The sequence below is a fragment of the Gallus gallus genome, chromosome 5 (genome assembly GCF_016699485.2).
Source record: "Gallus gallus isolate bGalGal1 chromosome 5, bGalGal1.mat.broiler.GRCg7b, whole genome shotgun sequence".
NCBI classification, from domain to species: Eukaryota; Metazoa; Chordata; class Aves; order Galliformes; family Phasianidae; genus Gallus; species Gallus gallus.
Window position 1 is genome coordinate 6,662,004 of NC_052536.1, and position 19,430 is coordinate 6,681,433.

Below are 19,430 nucleotides of genomic sequence, written 5' to 3' on the forward strand. Positions count from 1 at the left end.
GAGGTAGATATTTGGTATAATTTATCTGAGTTTAGAAGTTGGGGGTCTGTGGGCCAAATATGTTGGTTTTATGCTTACATTTTAATTCAACTTTATATCATCAGTGATCCAGCCAATAGATGAGACATCGGGTCTTTATCTCGGGACATTTTGTCGTGGAGCCCTATAAATTTGTACAATTCAAACTAGGTTAAAAAAAAAAGCACTGCTGCTCTGCGAATAGCTTACTTTGTTATAAGGAGATTGATAGATCTATTCATGTTACCCATCTGAAAATGCTTCCCGCTGCTTCTGTGAAATACAAAAGGTGATGAGAAATAGAGACAAGAAGCAGAAGTGAGCTAAAATACGTAGGAAGAGCCAAAGTGCTGGAGTCAGGAAGGCAGTCTGCAGGACTGTGACTGTGTGGCATTGTTTTCTGCTGTGGCTTTAAAGTGAGTGTGAAACTAAAGACTAAATTAAACTATGTTTAAAATCGACTTTTTCTTAAAGCAATTGCAGACACATTGAGAGTGTCGGTGTGAATTGAATATGGCTACAAAGGAGTGGATAATAGGACGTTTAGCATTTGTAAGTTACTTCACACGGTTAATTTCAAGTGTGATAGCAGGGAAATTTTAAAGAAAAAAGTGTAATGTTTTTCCTGATTTGGAGAAGATACAAAAGAATGGGTAATGGTTGAAAATTACCATAGATGAAGATGTGTTCTACAATAAAATACAGGCCAAATTAGGAAAGAATACTGGATTGGCTCGCGTTATCTTGATTAGAAACATAAAGTTAGCTGCTGTTACTGAAACAACTGGGGCAAGTCCTTGTTTTCTTCAGTGTTGCTGAGCAGATAGTATGAGGCACATCTTCCTGATGCAGATACGAGGTCTTGACTCTGCTAGTTAAGATGTGTGTGTCAGTAGGCTTCTGGAGTTTTATGGGCAGGTTTTAGAACATGGATATGCTAAATAATGAGCCATTACAGAAAAAGTGACTGGGGAAGCATAGCTGTGATTATATACCAGTACCAAGTTCTGTTCAGGACTGCTGTCTTACTATGCTACTAGGGAAGACTTCTTAATGGTTTCGCATTGATGAATTTGAGGAAATAGATGACGAAAATAAAGCCCGTACTGGAAAGAAAACAGCGTAGTAGACTGAGGCAGTACTAACAGGTAGAAGAAACCTTTAGAGATGCAGCAGTTCTTGTTCACCCCCACCTCCTATGTGTGCAGTTTTAAAACGTCGGTTCTGTGGGGCAGTGAAGTGAAGAACCAGAATGAAAAGACGTGGCTGTAGAATGACATAGGTGGAAAGGAAGAGAAAATACACTTTAGAAATAGCTTCTTCGTTTTTCTAATCCAGATTGAGAAAAGAGAAATACAGGTCAGAAATGAGGTGCTGAGTAAATTGGGGATTGCAATTCGGTTACTGACGATCGCTTTTCCTGTGGGCAGCACTTCTTTTTGCTGTTTTTCCTGTCTTTGACAGGAAATAGCAGCACGGCCCAGAATTCTGCTATGGAAAGGGAAGATGTTCATTAGTTGCCCAGTGTCTGCTGTCTAATGTTTGTGATGGATATTAACTGATAGCTGGATTTAAAGTGCTGCACGTTTTGTTCATTGGCTTAAACAATATCCTGTAAGGTTGATTTATTCTTAAATACTCTGAGAAAATTCAAAGCAGATCTACATATAAGTACAAATACATGATAGTCTATGTGGTAACCCACTAAAAACACCTGTGAAACCCAGAAGATGGTTGTGACGAGAAAGCAGATTGCAAAATGGTACTTCTTTTGCTTTACATTATAGCCAAACACATAACAGCTGTGATGGCATCTTATGAGGATACTTCCAAATTGTGACGTATCTAGTAGGGACAGCTTTTATAGTTTGATGTAATGCTATGGCTGAGGAAGCTCTAGCTGATAACCCATAGTAGGAGGGTGGAGGCTTCTGACATAGAATAATTATAAGGAACTTTTAGAATCTCATTCTGTGACAGATTTTGGAGTTGAGACACACAACCATGTAATTGTGTCACACCACGGTTAAAAAACACACTTTAGAAGTCATCCTGCATTTGTTTGAGGCGCTCTGAGTAGTGTGGGCTGCAGTTTTCCTAACGGTGCTTATTCTGCAAACGTAGTGAGAACACCTTTCCAGCCAGCTCCAAACTGTGTTTGGGAAATGGCTGCATGTATTTTATTAATTAATAACTATTACTTGATAGGAATAGAGATCCTAATTGCATCTTGCCAGGTTTGATGGTGGATAGTTGGTTATTTAAAAGGGGAGAAAAGAAAAATGGCAAATGGTTGGCACACGTGGATTCAGTTATGGTAAATTTGGTATATCTCTTTCAATATTAACTTTTTAATGACACGTTACCTAGTGTGAATAAATGCATGGATGCTCTGGTTTAAATTTTCTATACTGAAACGTGTGCGTGTTCTTAAAACAAAGAAAACATTAAAGGTGTTGTTTGCGTGGTACTATAATGGAACCTGATTTTAGGAAATAGTGTTAGAAATATGGGTCAGTGTGAAGGACATCCCTGGGAAGCCCATGCTGGTGCTGCCCTGGTGGCCCCTCCTCACCAGCTTGTGCCCTCTGCCAGCTGCACATGGAGCTTCTCTTCAGGCCACAGTTCCCAGGAAGCTGCCAAAGCCAGAGGAGAGCGGTGCCTGGGAGGCAGGTAGGGCAGCTGGGGGACAGGGGCCCTCTGCTCTGCAGGGGCAGCTGCAAGTTCAGCTGGAGACCAGCAGCAAGGGAACATTGCATCTTCTGCTTGAGAATACCTATTATAGTATATGTTATATCCCAGAGAATAGTCACTGGGAAAGGACAGGGATTTGAAATACAGAAATAGCCCAAGGTCTCTAGAAAGTGAGTGTTGTGGCAGCAGCTGCGCTGATCCATACGGACCATGTGCTAACCTTCATTTCTTAGGAGCTTGGTGAAAGCCAGGAAGCATTAAGAAGGTTAAATAAAACCAGCAAGCGTGTTAGTCTTGTCTTGTGTGTTGTTAGACAACTGCAAATAGTCTTAAGTCTCTAGATGACTGAAGTATCCTGCTTTCCTTAGCTTTACATGGTACATATGTGTTCATGAGTCTACTCAAAATAGTGGAGCGTGATGTCATTTACGGATTGAATTTTCCCCTTGAAAGTTTATGAAGTTCATTATTGGGAAGTACGGAGCGCGTTCTGTGAAGAAACCTGGCTGTGTTGTTATGAATTCATCTCGTGCAGAGCTGATACAGCGCTGACTTAAGCTTTCTGTTGGACTGTCACATTTAAAATGACTTTTTCAGCAAAACAGATGGGATTTGTCGTCCTCATAGGCAGAGGAAGGCTACCTCAGGTTGTGTTACTACAGGAGCATCTGATTATAGCCAGGTTGTCACATTTAAAATGACTTTTTCAGAGGACGATCTGTTGTAGAGACGTATCGTTCACTTTGTTCTGTTTGTACTTAAGGATGCAGTTGCATTAGTGTCAGTCCTTTAACACTGCTCCGTATTCAATCACTGCCCGTTCCTGGATCTGTAATGGGAAAGCCCTGTGGTGCTGTGCTTGCCCCATCTCAGGTTTTCCCTGTGCCGGGATGTTGGTGTGGGAGTGCTGAGTTGGGAAACCCCAGCAAAGCCCTTCAGGAGGGAAGGCTGCCCTGCCCTCAGCCCTGCGTCTCGCTGGGAGAGCCAGCGGGATGCACTCAGTGAGCTTTGGCAAATGTTGCTCTTGCTTTGCTTTTCCTTCTTATTTATTTAAATCCTGTTAATCTCCAACCTCCTCGCTTCGTTGGCGCCCAGATCTCCCTAGCAAGCTGGATTTCAGATACCTGTATCAAACCACTTCTGTGGATTAGATGTTGGAAATGAGTAACGAATGCGTAACGCTGGCTTGAAGCCCAAGGCTGGGCAGCAGCTTTTCATATATCAAGTAACTCATGTAGAAGATGCTTTGTTCCTTGAGTCACACGTGAGTAAAGAATACTGATTTTTCTTAGCAAAGCATTTTCAAGGTCTTGAGGTGAATGTCAGTTCTTTGAGTGCACGTGTAATCTGGTTGGTAGGTGTTCCTTCTGCTCTGTCTGGTGGTGGTGCTCAGTGACAGTGCTGCCACATGCCAATAAAATGCTTTGGTAAACAACTGAGTGGGGTTGCTCTGTGCTCATCTGATGCCTTAAATTTGCTGAGATCAGTCTGAAGCGCGGTGCTGTTCTCACAAGAAGCCATGAGAAGGCAAAAATGAGACGTGTGCCTGTACGTGGATGCCCATTAGCTCAGCACGTGAGCTGTGGGTGCTCCCTGCAGCACTGCCCAGCCCTCCTGGCTTCATGTCCTGCTATTGCAGAGCAGCAGCGTCTCTGCAGTCTGTCACTGCTATAATCAGCTACCTCCCAGCCAAATAGTTTGCAGAAAAAGTGTGTGAAACCTGTGTGAGGTAATGAGGTTTAAATCCCTGTGAATTGGGGCTTGGTGAAATCATTCAAACCCGGACAAGATGCTGCTCTGGTTTGAAAGTCTGCTGGCACGAGGTCAGCAAAAACCTCTTCATTTCCCTCATTTTTAATTGATCTTGTTCAAGAGTGAGAGATGTTGGGAACCAGTGCAGAAGGGTCTGGGGAGCCAGGGCACCAGCAAGAGAGCAGAGATGCTGAGGAGGCATCAGCCCAGGCAGGATCTATCTGTGCTGTGCTGCGTGGCAGAGATTGACTGTAGGCCTCCCATAGTCCGTGCTTCCTTAAGCTCCCATTGCAAATTCTCTTATGCTTTAAAATGCCAATCATACCGAGGCAGTACGAAAGCTTAATCTCACGGTGCAGGAGAATGGGAGGCTGCCAGAGGCCATCATCCTCCTGCTGCCCACTGGAGTCAGCAAAGGGCAATGGGAGGTAAAGGGTATTTTGGTGCTTAAAGAAATGCAATGCAACGTAGGAAGTCCTCGTTTTGTGAAGGGCTCTTTCTTTCAAAGCAGATAAGCGTCTTTTAGAGGCTGTGCAGATTTTCTTGTTTCCTCAGAGTGTGCACAGAGTGCCCAGAACATTAGCATAACTGGAGCTAATATAGGCACGTGGAGAGCTGTGTGTCGGTGTGCTCCCTGCGTGTCTCACACTTCCCTGTGTCCTGTGTGGAATGAAGTCTGCTCCTTAGGTGCTGTCTTGGCCTGTGCCCTGTTGGTGTCTGCTGCCTGAGTGCTGAGATGTGAGGGCTTTGGTGTATCACAGTTTACACAGTATCACAGAATACTTGGAGAAATAAGCATTCAAATATAAAATGAGTTAAGCTCTTACTTTAGTAAGTATGGTATTTTAATGGGGATTTGCTAAATCTTGTTGTGGAGGCTTTGGTACCTAAGTCAGCATGTGTACTTAAGACAACAAGCTTCCCCAAAATAAGGGGTTACGTATGAGTGTCCACACCTGGGCACAGGAAAGCAGCTTTGCCTACTCAGACCTGGATTTTGGCCCTAATGGATGCCGAAAATTAAATATAAGAACATTTTGAAAAAGCCAAGCTAGGTATATGGGTTTTATGTACTTAATTGTGTTTTTGCAAGATGATGTAATGGTAGAAATGAATTAGTCTTGACAGCCAAACTGGAATGCTTAATACTGTATGCAGAATGTATTCCTGCCATTCTAAAATAGTTTCTAAGTGATTTGTTTTTTTCTGCTTCCCTGTAGATTAAAGCAAAAAATTATGACAAAGTGGAAAAGGTGAGTCCTATTAATATATGCCGTGTGACTCTATAGCAAGAACAAATAGCTTCTGATTCAGCTAACGCAGATTGAAAAGAAGGAGAGCTGCCATTGAATGTGCTATTGAAAAATGCAGATAAGAAGTATCGGTAACATAGACTCTGTTGTAAGCAAACCGTAATTAGTAAGCAGTAATTAGCAGAGGAATCTCTCTGCTTAATTCTCTCCAGTTTCTTTGCGTAGCATAAAGGTGCTTTTGTCAAAGGATGAGTAGTTTGCCTTATTATTTCTCACCGATTTCAATTATAAAAACAAAGGTTTTATTTCATAGTGCATAGTGTTAAAAGTAGAAGCGTAATATGTTTGGAATCCTGATCACGTCTTCTTGATGTATTGAACAGTTATTTCAGCGATGCCTTATGAAAGTTTTACACATTGATTTATGGAAATGTTACCTTTCCTATGTACGTGAAACCAAGGGGAAGCTGCCTAGTTACAAGTAAGTCGACAGCGTTGCTCTGAATTATTCGTGTTATATGAATCTTCACTTAATTTTTGATGGGGGGGGGGTGGGGGGATGGGGTGAACCTGTGTGCCAAACCTGCTGGGGAGCTCTCCTATAGTAGAGTGGGGTTTGCGGGTAATACGATATAATCTGCATTTTGGAAACACCTTCTTGAAAGTTTCTTTCATTGAGCTTGCTGAGTGAAATTACTTCTCAGTCTGGGTCTGGGTGGAGAGGTGGGACAGCAGCAGGGGAGCAGCTGGAGCACCCCTGCATTCCCTGCAGCTGAGACTGGCGCTTGGGCTAACCTGAAATACGCCTCTTTCTCAGCCATGGTCTTCTCTGTTCTCCCCCTTCTTCTCTGCCCTGTTCAGGGTCTCCACAACGTTCCACATTGCTTCCAGTTGAGGTGCTACATTTGAATAGTAGGAATAAATCATTGATTAGAGTAAGCTTGGGAAGGCCTACCGAGCATTAAAAAAAAAAAATCAAGGTGTTGAAATTTCGGGGTCTGTTAATTTTCATCTCTTATCATTTACTGTGTTTTGCTCATTTATTATCCGCTCGGCAGTCCAACGCTTTTCTTCCTGTTTGAGGTTTCAAGAAATACCAATACCTTTCAGCATTCTATGAACTGTTTTTGTCCCGGCTCACCATAATCTCTGTATCCTACAACAGTCTACATGGTCGCTGATCCATTAATGAAAATAAATAGATTTTTAATTTTTAAGAGACTGTTTTGAAATAATTTTTAAGAAGTATTTTCCTCTTCCACCCCTATATCTTTTCCCCATTTAACTTTCCTCTATTTTTCCTGATAATATGGACAAAAAAAAAAGTAGGGAAGCAATGAAAAATATTTGAGGAAAGGAAACAAAAGATGGCGGAAGAGTAAAAGCTATTTTCATTGGTGATTGGGCAAGGAAAAAATAGTGTGAACACCTTCAATTTTGGGAAAATGACTGATTTTGAGGTGGGTGGGAGGTCTTATGAAAGATTCTGGCTGGGTTTCGCATGTGGAGCTACTCCTCATTATGCCGAGTTTGATGCTGGTAGAGAATTACAAGGTGTGGGAGTTCTTGAGAGAGAAAAGGAAATAACGGGTACATCTGCCAGCTAGGAGCCTATAGACAGCAGTTACCTTCTATCTTCTCCACTTCCTCTGGAATTTGTGTGCTTGGATTTCCATGTTCTTAAGGAGGGGGTCTCGGGAACTATTAATATGCTACATTGCCACCAATAAATGCAAACAACTTTCTTTTAAACAAAAATCTAAATGCAGGATTGAAAGATGTCCCAATGCAAAGTTTTGCTCTCAGCTGTTGGGTGATGCTTTCCGTTCCTCGTGGTCTGCTTAGACTTTGCTGCACAAAAGAATGCAGAATAAAGAATTAAAAAAAAAAATACTGAAAAATTGCTCTTTGGTCTTTGTGGTTTGTTCTTTTCCCCAGAGAAAAAATGGCTCAGGCATATGATTTTGCTCTGGATAAGATTGGCATGGAAATCATGTCATACCAGGTATGTTTCTTCTATGAAAACACATCTTATTTCTAAGTTGATATCAAGTACAGTTAAACACTGATTTCATTATATGTAATATTTTTTCTTGCATAGATCTGGGTGGATTACATCAATTTTTTGAAGGGCGTGTAAGTACCTTGAAAGATTTTTTTGCTTTTTTTTTTTTTTAGTAAGTTAATATAATGTTGATGTTCATGCCGGTTATGATGTGTAACAGCTGACATTAATCTCTCTCCCCAATATTTAGAGAAGCTGTAGGATCTTATGCAGAAAACCAGAGGATAACAGCTGTCCGTAGGGTGTACCAGCGTGGCTGTGTGAATCCAATGATTAACATAGAACAGCTCTGGAGAGATTATAACAAATACGAAGAGGTAATCAAAAGCTTAACACTTGTTTGTGACTTAAAAATATAATAATCTTATAGTCGAGTATGGTGCCCAAAACCGGGCCCACTAAATTAGGTGTAAGAGATGAGAGGTACTCTGCAAAGAGGCATTTCTGTACTGTGAGCGTGGTCAGACCCTGGAACAGGCTTCCTAGAGAGGTGGTTGGTTCCCCATGCCTGTCAGTGTTGGGGTAATGCCCTCTGTAAGACGTTGTAACTTTTGGTCAGCCCCGAGGTGGTCAGGCTGTTGACTTGGTGACCTTTGAAGGGCCCTTCCAGTGGAGCTGCTGTCAATGTGACATTATCACACTAAGCACAGTAGTGCATGGCGGGTAAAACGGCATTTGGCTGTGATGGTTTGGACTTCCACTGCAGTATTAAGTTGCATGTACATACAAAATGCTCTTGACCATCCTTCACCTGAAGCTGTTACAGCATTGACTCAGGTGAGTCTGCTGTCCCACTGCCATCAGCAGTGTTCTCACTGTCCTCAGCTCAGTGACTTGGAGGCTGATCTCTGTAGCTGCACCTCTGTAGCGTTCATAAGCACTTCTGGTAGCGGCCTCTTAACCTCCCCTGGTCACACAGGTGGGAGTGCAGAACTGGGAGTCGATGCCTCTGTGCTCAGCACTGCTAAGCAGGCACGTTCCTACAGCACACACCCACATCCCATATTGCACCCCGTGCTGCTGATGCTGGCACACCGCAGGTCAGCCATATACTGTAGAGGGAAGAAGGGGCCATTTCTCCTTGTTTCTGACTACACCAGTTGTAGGACTGGTGACAGGAGGGCCACTGTGCTTAGCTGGCAGGAGTGCCTCCTGGCACCCATAGCCCTGAGCGTGCCCTGCAGTAGCCCAGTGCTACACCCACCACAGCCACTTGGGAAGCACCAAGCCATGTGCCCTCTATGCTGGAAAATGCCCCGTCCCACTGCCAGCGGCCTCCCTATAAACCTTTGCCTCTTCCCCTCCCACACTGTAATGAAAACCATTGCCCCTTGCTCTTACCAGTTCTGTTGGTACACGGGGATGCTGTCAGAATGATGGCCGTAGCGTGGCCTGTGTTCCTTCTGTATCTTGGTGGGGTGAGGAGAGCAGGGCAGGGCGGCTCTGCAGGCAGTGCTGCTCATCTGAGGGCTCTGAGGGGAAACCATCCCTGCAGCAACAGCCCAGTGAAAGAGGTTGTGTGCAGCTCCTGGCACCAAAGGTTACTGGGTGTTTGCCGCAGCTAAAACACGCTTGAGTAAAGGCCCTCAATTTGCCCGCTGGCTCAGTCAGTAGCAACTGGGTAGCAGTGTCGTGTCAGCTGCATGGGCTACATGGGGTGATGCTGGGTTTATGTTCTATGGCTGTCCCAGATCTCTCAGCAGGAGGCCAGCCAGTGCCTTTCCCTTGTTCCCACAACGTGTTGGTACCCAGCTCAGATGCCTCTTTGGAACAGTACTAAAACTGTGTTGCTTCCTCAAAATCCTGCCAGGCACTTCAGAAGAATCGGCCTTGACCAAGGCCCGAGCAAAAGGATGGTTGCTTGTCCTGCCAACAGAGCTGCTCTGCTGGGGTAGGCGCTCCTGGGACCCCATAGCCTGGCCTGCATCCCCAGTGGCTTGACCTGTGCTGTAGGGCAGTGCCATGCCCTCAGCAAGCAACAGTCTGGCTGGGCATCGTACTGGGCACTTGTGGGTCTCACAGAAGGACGGTATGGCCATCCAGTGCTTCAGGAAGGGGGCAGGAGGCAGAGCAGTGAGCTTTGACTTGTCCAGGAAAGCTGAACGGCTCCTATGCTGTCCTCATCTTCATCTGGTAGGCAGCACGCAGCAGCCGGCAGGGAACCACGGCTCTGTGTGTAGGCATTGGCCACGATTTAAAAGGAAAATTCTAATTCACAAATACAGTCATTCTTCTGCTTTCTTCCCCATCTGATTTATGTAAAGCTCATTGTGTTTTGAAAGCTGTGGTAAGATTAAAAATGTACTGAGATGTTTCAAGTCACCTGAATTTTAGCATTGAATTTATTCCCTTGCAAATAAGTTCTTGCCCTTGTGTGAAATGTTTATCAGGAGAAATCCAGAACCTTTTAAGGTTAGTGATTGAAGATAGCTTTCACCTTCCTGCTCACTTTTGCATCCCCTTTCAGGCTCTTTCTGTATGAAATGGGATTTGGCAATTCCACTTTAAACTGGTATATTCCCAATTCCTTTGTTTTGCCCTTCTGCAGGGAATCAATATTCACCTAGCGAAGAAGATGATTGAAGACAGGAGTAGAGATTACATGAATGCACGACGTGTAGCAAAGGTACAAACTTCTGATAGCTTTTGTTTCCATTTCACAAACCGGCATTACACGTGCTTCTTACTTTAACAGAAAGTGTATGGTAAAGTATTAAGCTTGGCATGCTGAAATATTTCTATCAGTTTCATAAAACAAGTCTTTAATATGTTCAGATCCGCTGTTCAAAGCATCATTTCTGTTCCAGGAATATGAGACGGTCATGAAGGGGTTGGACCGCAACGCCCCCTCTGTCCCCCCCCAGAACACCCCGCAGGAGGCTCAGCAGGTGGACATGTGGAAGAAGTACATCCAGTGGGAGAAGAGCAATCCTCTGCGTACAGAGGATCAGACTCTCATCACAAAAAGAGGTAATTCGGTACTGCTGTAGGATATGTAGGGTTCTGTTTCTTAGCTCCACTGATGGTCTGCAGCGTTATAAGGATTATGTTTTAGCGTTCAGGGGTTGTGGTGTAGCAGAAGTTGGTCAAGTTTTTTCTTTCCTTTCTTGAACTGTGTGAATTTATTTATTTATTTATTGTTTAGTCTGTTTAGCCTTTGCTTACGGCAAGCTGAAAGCAATGTGTAGATTTGGGGTGCAGTGCTATGGCCGTGTGCCGCCTAACTTCAGAGGTCACAAAGTGGTGGATGGCAGCCTGACCTTACGGCTGGTGTTCCTGAACGAGTTCTGCTTCCTCCTCTGGTGAGAGGAGGGTTGTAGCTGCTGGTTGTGATTCATCGAGTTCCAATGGTGTAAAAACTGCAATTGTGATCATTCCATTCAAAGCCCGTTAGTATTAATAGTTTCTGATTTAATCGCTGCTTTCTGTATGTCATTGTGCAAGGTAGTACTATTTCTGCAATAATATACAAGGAATATTTCTTACATTTTTCCCCCTAGTTATGTTTGCCTATGAGCAATGCCTTTTGGTTCTGGGACATCACCCAGATATCTGGTATGAAGCTGCACAGTATCTTGAGCAATCTAGTAAGCTGCTAGCTGAAAAAGGGGTAAGGAGAATGCTGATAGCTTTTTTTTTTTCCTTATTTAATTGCTTTAACACGGTGTACTGTTGTTAATGTTCTCTCAAATAATATCCAAGGGGGGAGTGAAAAATCTCGAGCATCTTAAGTTGTGTCACATTCAGAACTTTAAATTTGGAGCTATTTTAATAAAAAAAAAAAAAACCAAAAAACCCTGCATCGGGGATGATAAGAATTATGAAAAACTGCTATAGTGTTGTCTGGTTTTCGGTTGGGGTTTGTTTTCTTGTGAGGTTTTCTTTGACGTCTCTGATTCCTTCAGTACTGGGGAGATGAGTGACTCCTTATTGGAGTATTATGAGGGCGCTGAGTGGAACTTGTTGTGCAGAGAAGATAACCCATGGGCGGGCCACGGGCACTGAACAATTATCGTATTTATTTTATAACAGGACATGAACAATGCTAAGCTTTTCAGCGATGAGGCTGCTAATATTTATGAGAGAGCCATCAGCACTTTACTAAAGAAGAATATGCTTCTCTATTTTGCATATGCAGATTATGAAGAGGTGAGCAAAAAGTGATGTAGTGCCATAAAACCCAAAGACATCTCTCTTCAATACTGTCGTATTCTTGAAACATACCAAATGCACAGACATTCTGAACATTTAACTTACTGATTCTTCTAACTTTAATCCCATCCAATGATTCTGAGACTAAGCAGACAAAATGGGGAGAAAAAAACCCCATAGTTTTAATTGTTTTGAAAACATAATGTCTTTCTACTTAAATGTTAGCTCTATTTTTCAAACTACTGTGAAGTTGAAAACTGATTGGTTTACATTTACCAGAGCATCAGTTTCTTCACGTATGAAATGGGGTAAGAAAACACCTTTTCTGTCTAATTCTTAGGGGCTGAATTTTTCCTTGGCTACTGTGGTGTCACACAGACTCGATGAGTCTTCACCCTTAAAGAAAAAGCCTCCCTTGGCTTTCAGGGCAGCCTCGAGTATTCAAAGCATACGGGCTATTAAAGGTTTCCAGTGTTGCACAACGCAACGTTGGAGGGCTGCAGCTGACAGCAAACGGAATGGGGTTCTTTGAAATGTGTAGGTTTGGAAGTGAAGATAGTGATTTTCATATTTGCTGTGCAAGTTACTTTTAGTTGGAGAGGGAGGAAATTGCCTTCTTAATCCCAAACACCTAAAATGGCCATTCTGCTGCAGTATTACTAAATCAGATTCAGACATGAAAAGCACGTGCGTAAACACTGGTAAAAACAGGATGGGGAGATTAAAGATGGACGTATATCATTTCCAACTGAGGAAAAAAGGAAACAAAACTCTTTTTCTTTCTTCATACTGATTTTTGCATCCCCACAGGTGGTTTGTAGCAGTATTACTAAGCAGTCTGTATTTCCTGTTTATGTGCTTTAGAGTCGAATGAAGTATGAGAAAGTGCACAGCATATATAACCGGCTCTTGGCTATTGAAGACATTGATCCCACTCTGGTAAGATGACCTCCTGTATGGGGCTCTTCCACATTTGCATATCCACCTGAGTGCACCCACCACACGGGGCAGTACTGACGTGAGTCCTTTGGGTCACAAGGATAGCTGGGCAGGGGGAGTGCTGAGATGGCAGAATAGGATTAGAATTTCAGCTAGTTTGGTAACTCCAGGCTGTCACCCATCCAGGCACACCAAGTCATGTACACTTTTATCCTCTGTGACTTTTGGAGAATCTCTTAAAATAAGTTATGAAGGTGTCACACTTTATAAAAAAGCTCATAAGAATCGTTGCATGTTTTGTTGGCTCAGCTAAAATTTCCCTTTGCCTCCCCTTAACAGATTAAAAGCATGTCGCTTTCGCCTATTGCCTTCCCTAGAGAAATATATTCTCTGTATAAATAAGCTTGCAAATAAAATTGTAGTTCACCACGCAGTTATTAAGATGTATTGCTGTGCATCCACTTTTGTTGTGCCGTAACAGCGTTGTTCCTAGAGCAGATAGGCTGAGAGCTAACCTGCCCTCAGAAGGCGACTTAGTTTGTAAATAGATGTGACAAAGCAGGAGAAGTAAAAAGGTCTGAGGTTTAAAATTAAACAGGTCGGTGCCAGAGGAAAGGTATCCATTTACTGACATACTCTATTCATTAAACAAAGATTACAAAGCTTTCCTTACGTGTGTACTCTGAGAAGGCACAGACCAGCCCCTCCCATTGGAGGAATGCAGTTATTTGTGATCTAATTGTGAGCGGAGGAAGAAATGCAAATCATGAATTAGTCCATGAATTAGATAGCACATTCTTTACATTTTGATCAGGGGTAGCTATTTGCAGATAGCATGACCTGTGCTTTGGATTCCATAATAAAGAGTAAAAGGTCTACATGGGATTTTTTTGCCTGTTCTTTAGCCCTGTGAGTGTCTTCACTTATTGGAAAGTTGTTATTTTTACAGTAAGTCCTCTTTTTCAGAAGGTACAAGCTTATGGAAATTACATTTATCTACTTTCCCTGCCTTGAGAAATGTGTGTATTAACTATTGTCACTCCGGGGGATTGGTCGTAGGTAGTTTCCATTTTTTAAATCCATCTATGGAAAATTTTGCCTCATTTTTAGCATAGCAACACAGAGGCACGAGACAGCCTTGTTTGTTTCTAATACAACTTGTTAGCTGTCATTTGTGAGTAAGGATTATTTCAGGTATAGCCACGAATTGCATATCCTGGCACTCTTCGTTATCACTGAAGTTAATGTTAATATGCTCTTTTATAGGTCTATATCCAATATATGAAATTCGCAAGGCGAGCAGAAGGCATAAAATCTGGAAGAATGATATTTAAAAAGGCAAGAGAGGACACCCGGACCCGCCACCACGTCTACGTTACTGCTGCTCTAATGGAGTATTACTGCAGTAAGGTAAATTACAGGTGCTCAGTTTGGTATTAAAGAAGCGTGGGATAGTGTGTGTCTCACTGAAGTTTGTAACTTTTTCTTCTTAATGTTTGCAGGATAAGTCTGTGGCCTTTAAGATTTTTGAGCTAGGGCTGAAGAAGTACGGAGACATTCCAGAATACGTGCTGGCATATATCGACTACCTGTCTCACCTTAATGGTAAGCTTCACGCACTGAGATGCCCAAGGAAGTGTTAGGCTGTCTCCTCTGTGAGCTGAATGGAGGTAGAGCTTTGTTCTTCTGCCACCCGTAAGCATAAAGATTTTTTTTTTTCAAGTCAGAGTATCAATAATTTTGTAAGAAATTGTTGTAGGTCTCCATGAATAAATGCAAGGCCTTTCTGTAGATCTCCATCACAGTGAGCTGGCTGCTCGTTGGGAATTGAGAACTTCTGGTCTAATAATTGTGGAGGAATATACAACTGAGATGCTGTCCTCATTTAAAAGGGCCGTAGTGAACTGAAGGGCCCAATTAAAAGTTACTGAGATAAGCTGTCGTGATAATTAAAGAAAGCTGAGAAAAGACCAACAGTTATCCTGAATAAATGGCAAGCAGTAGCTGTGCTGTTATTAAAGATCCTCTATCAGGACAGGTTTATTGTGGCAACAAAAAGAAATCTGCAAATAACAAATTCACAGTAGAACCTGACGCTGTCATATTGTTGTATCCATGCTCAGATTTTGTTCTAATTACTGTAAAACAAATTGAGGTATCAGAATGTCAGTCTTTAGTGCAGCGTCCACACCGAAATGAGCTGCATTTTATTCAGTGTGATTTTTCTTTTTTTTTTTTTTTCCCTTCTGTTTTTCAAGAGGACAACAACACAAGAGTTTTGTTTGAGCGCGTTTTGACTTCAGGGAGCCTCCCACCTGAGAAATCGGGGTATGTCTGCAAAAGCTGCTTTGCTACACTGAAAAACCACTTTCGACTACAAACAGCAAAGGGAAAAAGAAAGAACAGTGAGATAAAATTAGCTACAGATATTCCTTCCTCCCCCCCCCTTAATGCTGTCTAAAATAGCAGCAACCAGACAGGTTTGTGCAGGTTCCTATCCCGCTCACATTGTGACATTCATTAATTTGTTGATTTTAAAACCTCGTTGACATGGAACTGATGAGGATAAAGTGCAAAATCCTGCAGCACGGTAAGCACTCAGTAGTTTTAGCATGTGGCATGGCTTATGCCACACAGTGCTCAGTGGTGCTTTGAGCAGATGAGGAGAGGGAGCTGAGGGTGTCTCTCAGGAGCATTAGATCAGAGGTGAGTCAGAAGTTTATTGAGGAAAATGCTGAATGGTGCCCAAGCAACCAAAAATAAGTCTATGAATGAACCAGACAAGGCTCAGATGAACCACTCACTGGCACATTTTCATTGCTGCTGTTTAAATTTACTTCTCTACAGAATAGTTACTAGGCCTTTTGCATCCCAGGTGTTCACCATTATTATTACTCTGTCAGACGTAGGCATCAAAACTAAAAAACCAAATACTGCCCTGCTGTGCATGGTCATTCTACATTTCCCTTAAAAGAAAGGGAAAAAAAAAAAACACAACAAAACAGATGATTTAAAAGCAGTATCTTCTTCAAAGGTGAACTGCAAAGCCACAGTGGAAGTTGAACCACATCCAGAAGTATGGTCAGATGTTATTCAAGTTACACATTCTGTGTAGCAGAGGAGCAGTCTGTACATCTGATGTTGATAAAAGCTTACCTCAGATGCTGAAGTCGCTTCCTCCAGTAATCCTTTTCTTCATCATAGAATCACAGAATGGCCTGGGTTGAAAAGGACCACAGTGATCATTGAGTTTCAACCCCTCTGCTATGTGCAGGGTCGCCAACCAGCAGACCAGGCTGCCCAGAGCCACATGCAGCCTGGCCTTGAATGCTTCCAGGGATGGGGCATCCACAGCCTCCTTGGGCAACCTGTTCTTTTCCTTTTCATGACAGGGTCTATTGCAGAGATAAGCTGAGTGTATTAAGCCCTCTACCACTGAAAGCTTTTACCAAAATACATGAGGCACTGGGATGGTAATGGATGCTCTAGATCAAAAATGCTAGAAATGGCAATGTGTTCCCTGATTTACTTCATTAGAATCTCTCATCTTGAGATCTTTATAATTTGGATTTCTTTTCTCCTTCAGTAACTGTTTATCCGTTCTTTTACAGGGAAATCTGGGCTCGGTTTCTAGCTTTTGAAAGTAACATTGGTGACCTTGCCAGTATCCTGAAAGTTGAAAAACGGAGGTTTACAGCATTCAAGGAAGAATACGAGGGTAAAGAAACAGCTCTGCTTGTAGACAGGTATAAGTTCATGGACTTGTACCCTTGCTCTGCAAGTGAGCTTAAGGCTCTTGGTTATAAGGTAAGTGGGTAACGCTTCCTTTTACTGTTATTGGTTTCAGTCATAGCAAACTTAAGTAATTCCTTCTTTTGCACTCTTTTTTTTTCTTTTTTTCTTGATAGAATCTTCCTCCTTTTTTCAATTGTAAATGATGGTTAAAGTGCTTCAATGCTGCTTTTTGGAATTTGAATTCGAGGCCAGAATCCTGTGCCTGGTGGTCTCCCATCTCATTTCTGACCACATGTATTTAAGTGTTATATGAGTCCTGTGCAAGTCCATAGAGCTTTGGAAAACAAGAAGATGGGAGTTCTGTGTAGCATGTTAGGTAGGCTGCCAGAGGCAGAAACAGCTCTGCTGGAGAAACTGCTCTTTTCCTTCTATGAATAGGAACAGAACCTTCAGCTCCTATATCAAAACAAGCGCCTCAACTTCCTTTTATTTCTTATATAGATAAATGACTTCTGAGAAGGAAAAAAAGGCCACTAAAGTTAGCAAAACAGCTGAATTGTTGGGCTTTGCAGAGTTTTATGTGATCTGATAGGTGGGAGCGAGTCACAGTGAGCCATTGAATGTTTCTGTCTCAAAGCACTGCAACAGAGATATTTTGAAGTTACAGGTGTGTTTGAAAGAGTGTATGTCTTAGGTGTACCTATTATTCAGGCCAGGGGCTGGCTTCTGTTTCTTTTGACATGCCAGAATAGAATCACTTGAACTGGAGCACGTGAACTGCCATATGATTCATTTATTCTCCAGCTAGAGCAAGCTAGAGAATGAAATGAGGGAGAAATGGTAATTGTGAAGCTTAATGGTCTGCACCTGTTCACCTAAATCTTCTCACCCTAAAAATGGAGCAATTCAAAAATGCTAAATACAGTCCCATTCTGAAACAAAACCACGTGTTTCCATTCCCAGCTGAACAGTCCCACTGTAGGACTGAAATGGGTGATGACAATATGCAAGCTTTGCCCAGATGGTCTTCTAAGAGGACAGCTGTAGTTGTAATTATGACAAAGCGAGAAGCAAGTGGTCGAGAGAGATGTTTTGTTCTGTAATTTAAACAATGTGGTAATGCCAAGTTCAATGCTGTCTTGTTGGCTTTCACAGGACGTCTCCCGTGCCAAGTTGGCAGCTATAATTCCAGACCCTGTGGTTGCGCCGTCCATTGTGCCTGTTCTCAAAGATGAAGTTGACAGAAAACCTGAATATCCCAAACCAGACACTCAGCAGATGATTCCATTTCAGCCACGACACTTAGCACGTAAGTCAGATGTTCAGTCAGCAGCAGCCGTCGTTTACCCAGCAGCAGGGTATTAACTGGGATGCTTGGCAAACTTAATCACACAGACTTGTTACAGTCACACAAATTTGTACTTAAATTTTAGGCTGTTGCTTAAGTGGATTGCTAAAGGCATGCCTGTATGTTTTACCTAAATCTAAGGTTGCATGAAAATAAGTACAAGTAGATTTTGTGTCTGGCAAGTGGTAATAACCTGTTACGTACGCTGCTCATAGACTTTAGGTCAGTAACTCAACCATATGTAATTAGTAATTAGGCAAAAGTGACAGAGTAGTAATTATCTGCACCTAATAATAGCGTTGTTAAAGCAATACAAGTCTTGCTGTCTTGCAGTGGATTCACGTACTTTTTCTTCCCACAGCTCCAGGTTTACATCCTGTACCAGGAGGTGTATTTCCTGTTCCACCAGCAGCTGTAGTCCTAATGAAGCTCCTGCCACCTCCTATTTGTTTTCAGGTGTGTTATAAGAGTTCTGAAACCTTAATTTTGTAGAAGTTGTTCTAATTTGACAGAACCACGTTATCTATGAACTCTATTTGAGTATTTTACTGTTTTTTGTTGTTTTTTTTTTTTAAACAAATCAGGGTCCCTTTGTTCAAGTGGATGAGCTCATGGAGATATTTAGAAGATGCAAACTGCCAGACAGTAAGTCACGTTGTTTGTTCACTCTGCAGTCTGTGGTAGTTGTGCATATGACTTCATTTTACATATGGATATTACTGTCTAAAACGCAGACCTTGTTTATAGCTGCAAATGTATAGTTATTAGTTAAGAGCATACTGTTGAATTGGCTGTGGTTGTAGGCTGGAATCAATCTACAGATGTTCGTTCAACTGTGCAGGAAATCTGAAAAAAAAGCTGAAAATCACCAGCTGCTACTTCAGTAACATTTTGGTGGTAAGCATTAAAAGAAACACCGATTTTCAGAATACCCCTAGAAAGAAGTAAGGCAGTATATGTAGCAGCATAATAACTATGATTAATTAAGTTACAAATTTGCAGCATGGTTATAGGTTACCTAGCAGCAGTATATCAACCAGTGTATTTAGCAAACTTAATTAGGGAAAATTCCAAGTCTTTGGTTGTCTGAATTTGTGCCTTGGTAAACTCTGCCTGCACACTGTAGCAGTGCTTGAGAACAATTCAAGAACAATGCTTTCTTAGCTCCTACAATCAAGGTAGAGTTCTGATATGTAAGAAGAGGACATGTCTGTACCCTACCCTGGGCAGCCATGGGAGATGATTCAGAGGGTGCTTTTCATTCCTCTGTTGGTTGAAGAAGCAAATGATCAAAGAGAAAGCTAGGATTTGCTTTCCGTTAGAGGGAAAATAAATCACCTACTTAAATTATACATGGTATTTTTGAAGTTTTTTCTGTTCTTAAGCAGAAACTGGCTTGCTGTGCGTACTTGCTGATGAGTCATGTACTAGGGATACCGTTGCCCCAGCGGGCCTTGCTATTTTCTTAAGCTTG

At 42.3% G+C, this 19,430-nt stretch overlaps 1 protein-coding gene across 1 annotated transcript in view; it reads left to right on the forward strand.

Moving 5' to 3' along the window:
* CSTF3 (cleavage stimulation factor subunit 3) overlaps positions 1–19,430 on the forward strand; it is a 43,590-nt gene that overhangs the window by 23,179 nt on the left and 981 nt on the right. Inside the window, exons 4-20 of the mRNA NM_001012568.2 lie at positions 5,685–5,717; positions 6,101–6,198; positions 7,656–7,722; positions 7,819–7,853; positions 7,973–8,099; positions 10,331–10,408; positions 10,590–10,752; positions 11,283–11,392; positions 11,815–11,931; positions 12,799–12,873; positions 14,140–14,283; positions 14,376–14,478; positions 15,132–15,201; positions 16,485–16,680; positions 17,764–17,917; positions 18,318–18,412; positions 18,541–18,601. Coding sequence (NP_001012586.1) covers positions 5,685–5,717; positions 6,101–6,198; positions 7,656–7,722; positions 7,819–7,853; positions 7,973–8,099; positions 10,331–10,408; positions 10,590–10,752; positions 11,283–11,392; positions 11,815–11,931; positions 12,799–12,873; positions 14,140–14,283; positions 14,376–14,478; positions 15,132–15,201; positions 16,485–16,680; positions 17,764–17,917; positions 18,318–18,412; positions 18,541–18,601 — 1,726 coding nt within the window. The remainder of the gene's footprint in view (positions 1–5,684; positions 5,718–6,100; positions 6,199–7,655; positions 7,723–7,818; positions 7,854–7,972; positions 8,100–10,330; positions 10,409–10,589; positions 10,753–11,282; positions 11,393–11,814; positions 11,932–12,798; positions 12,874–14,139; positions 14,284–14,375; positions 14,479–15,131; positions 15,202–16,484; positions 16,681–17,763; positions 17,918–18,317; positions 18,413–18,540; positions 18,602–19,430) is intronic.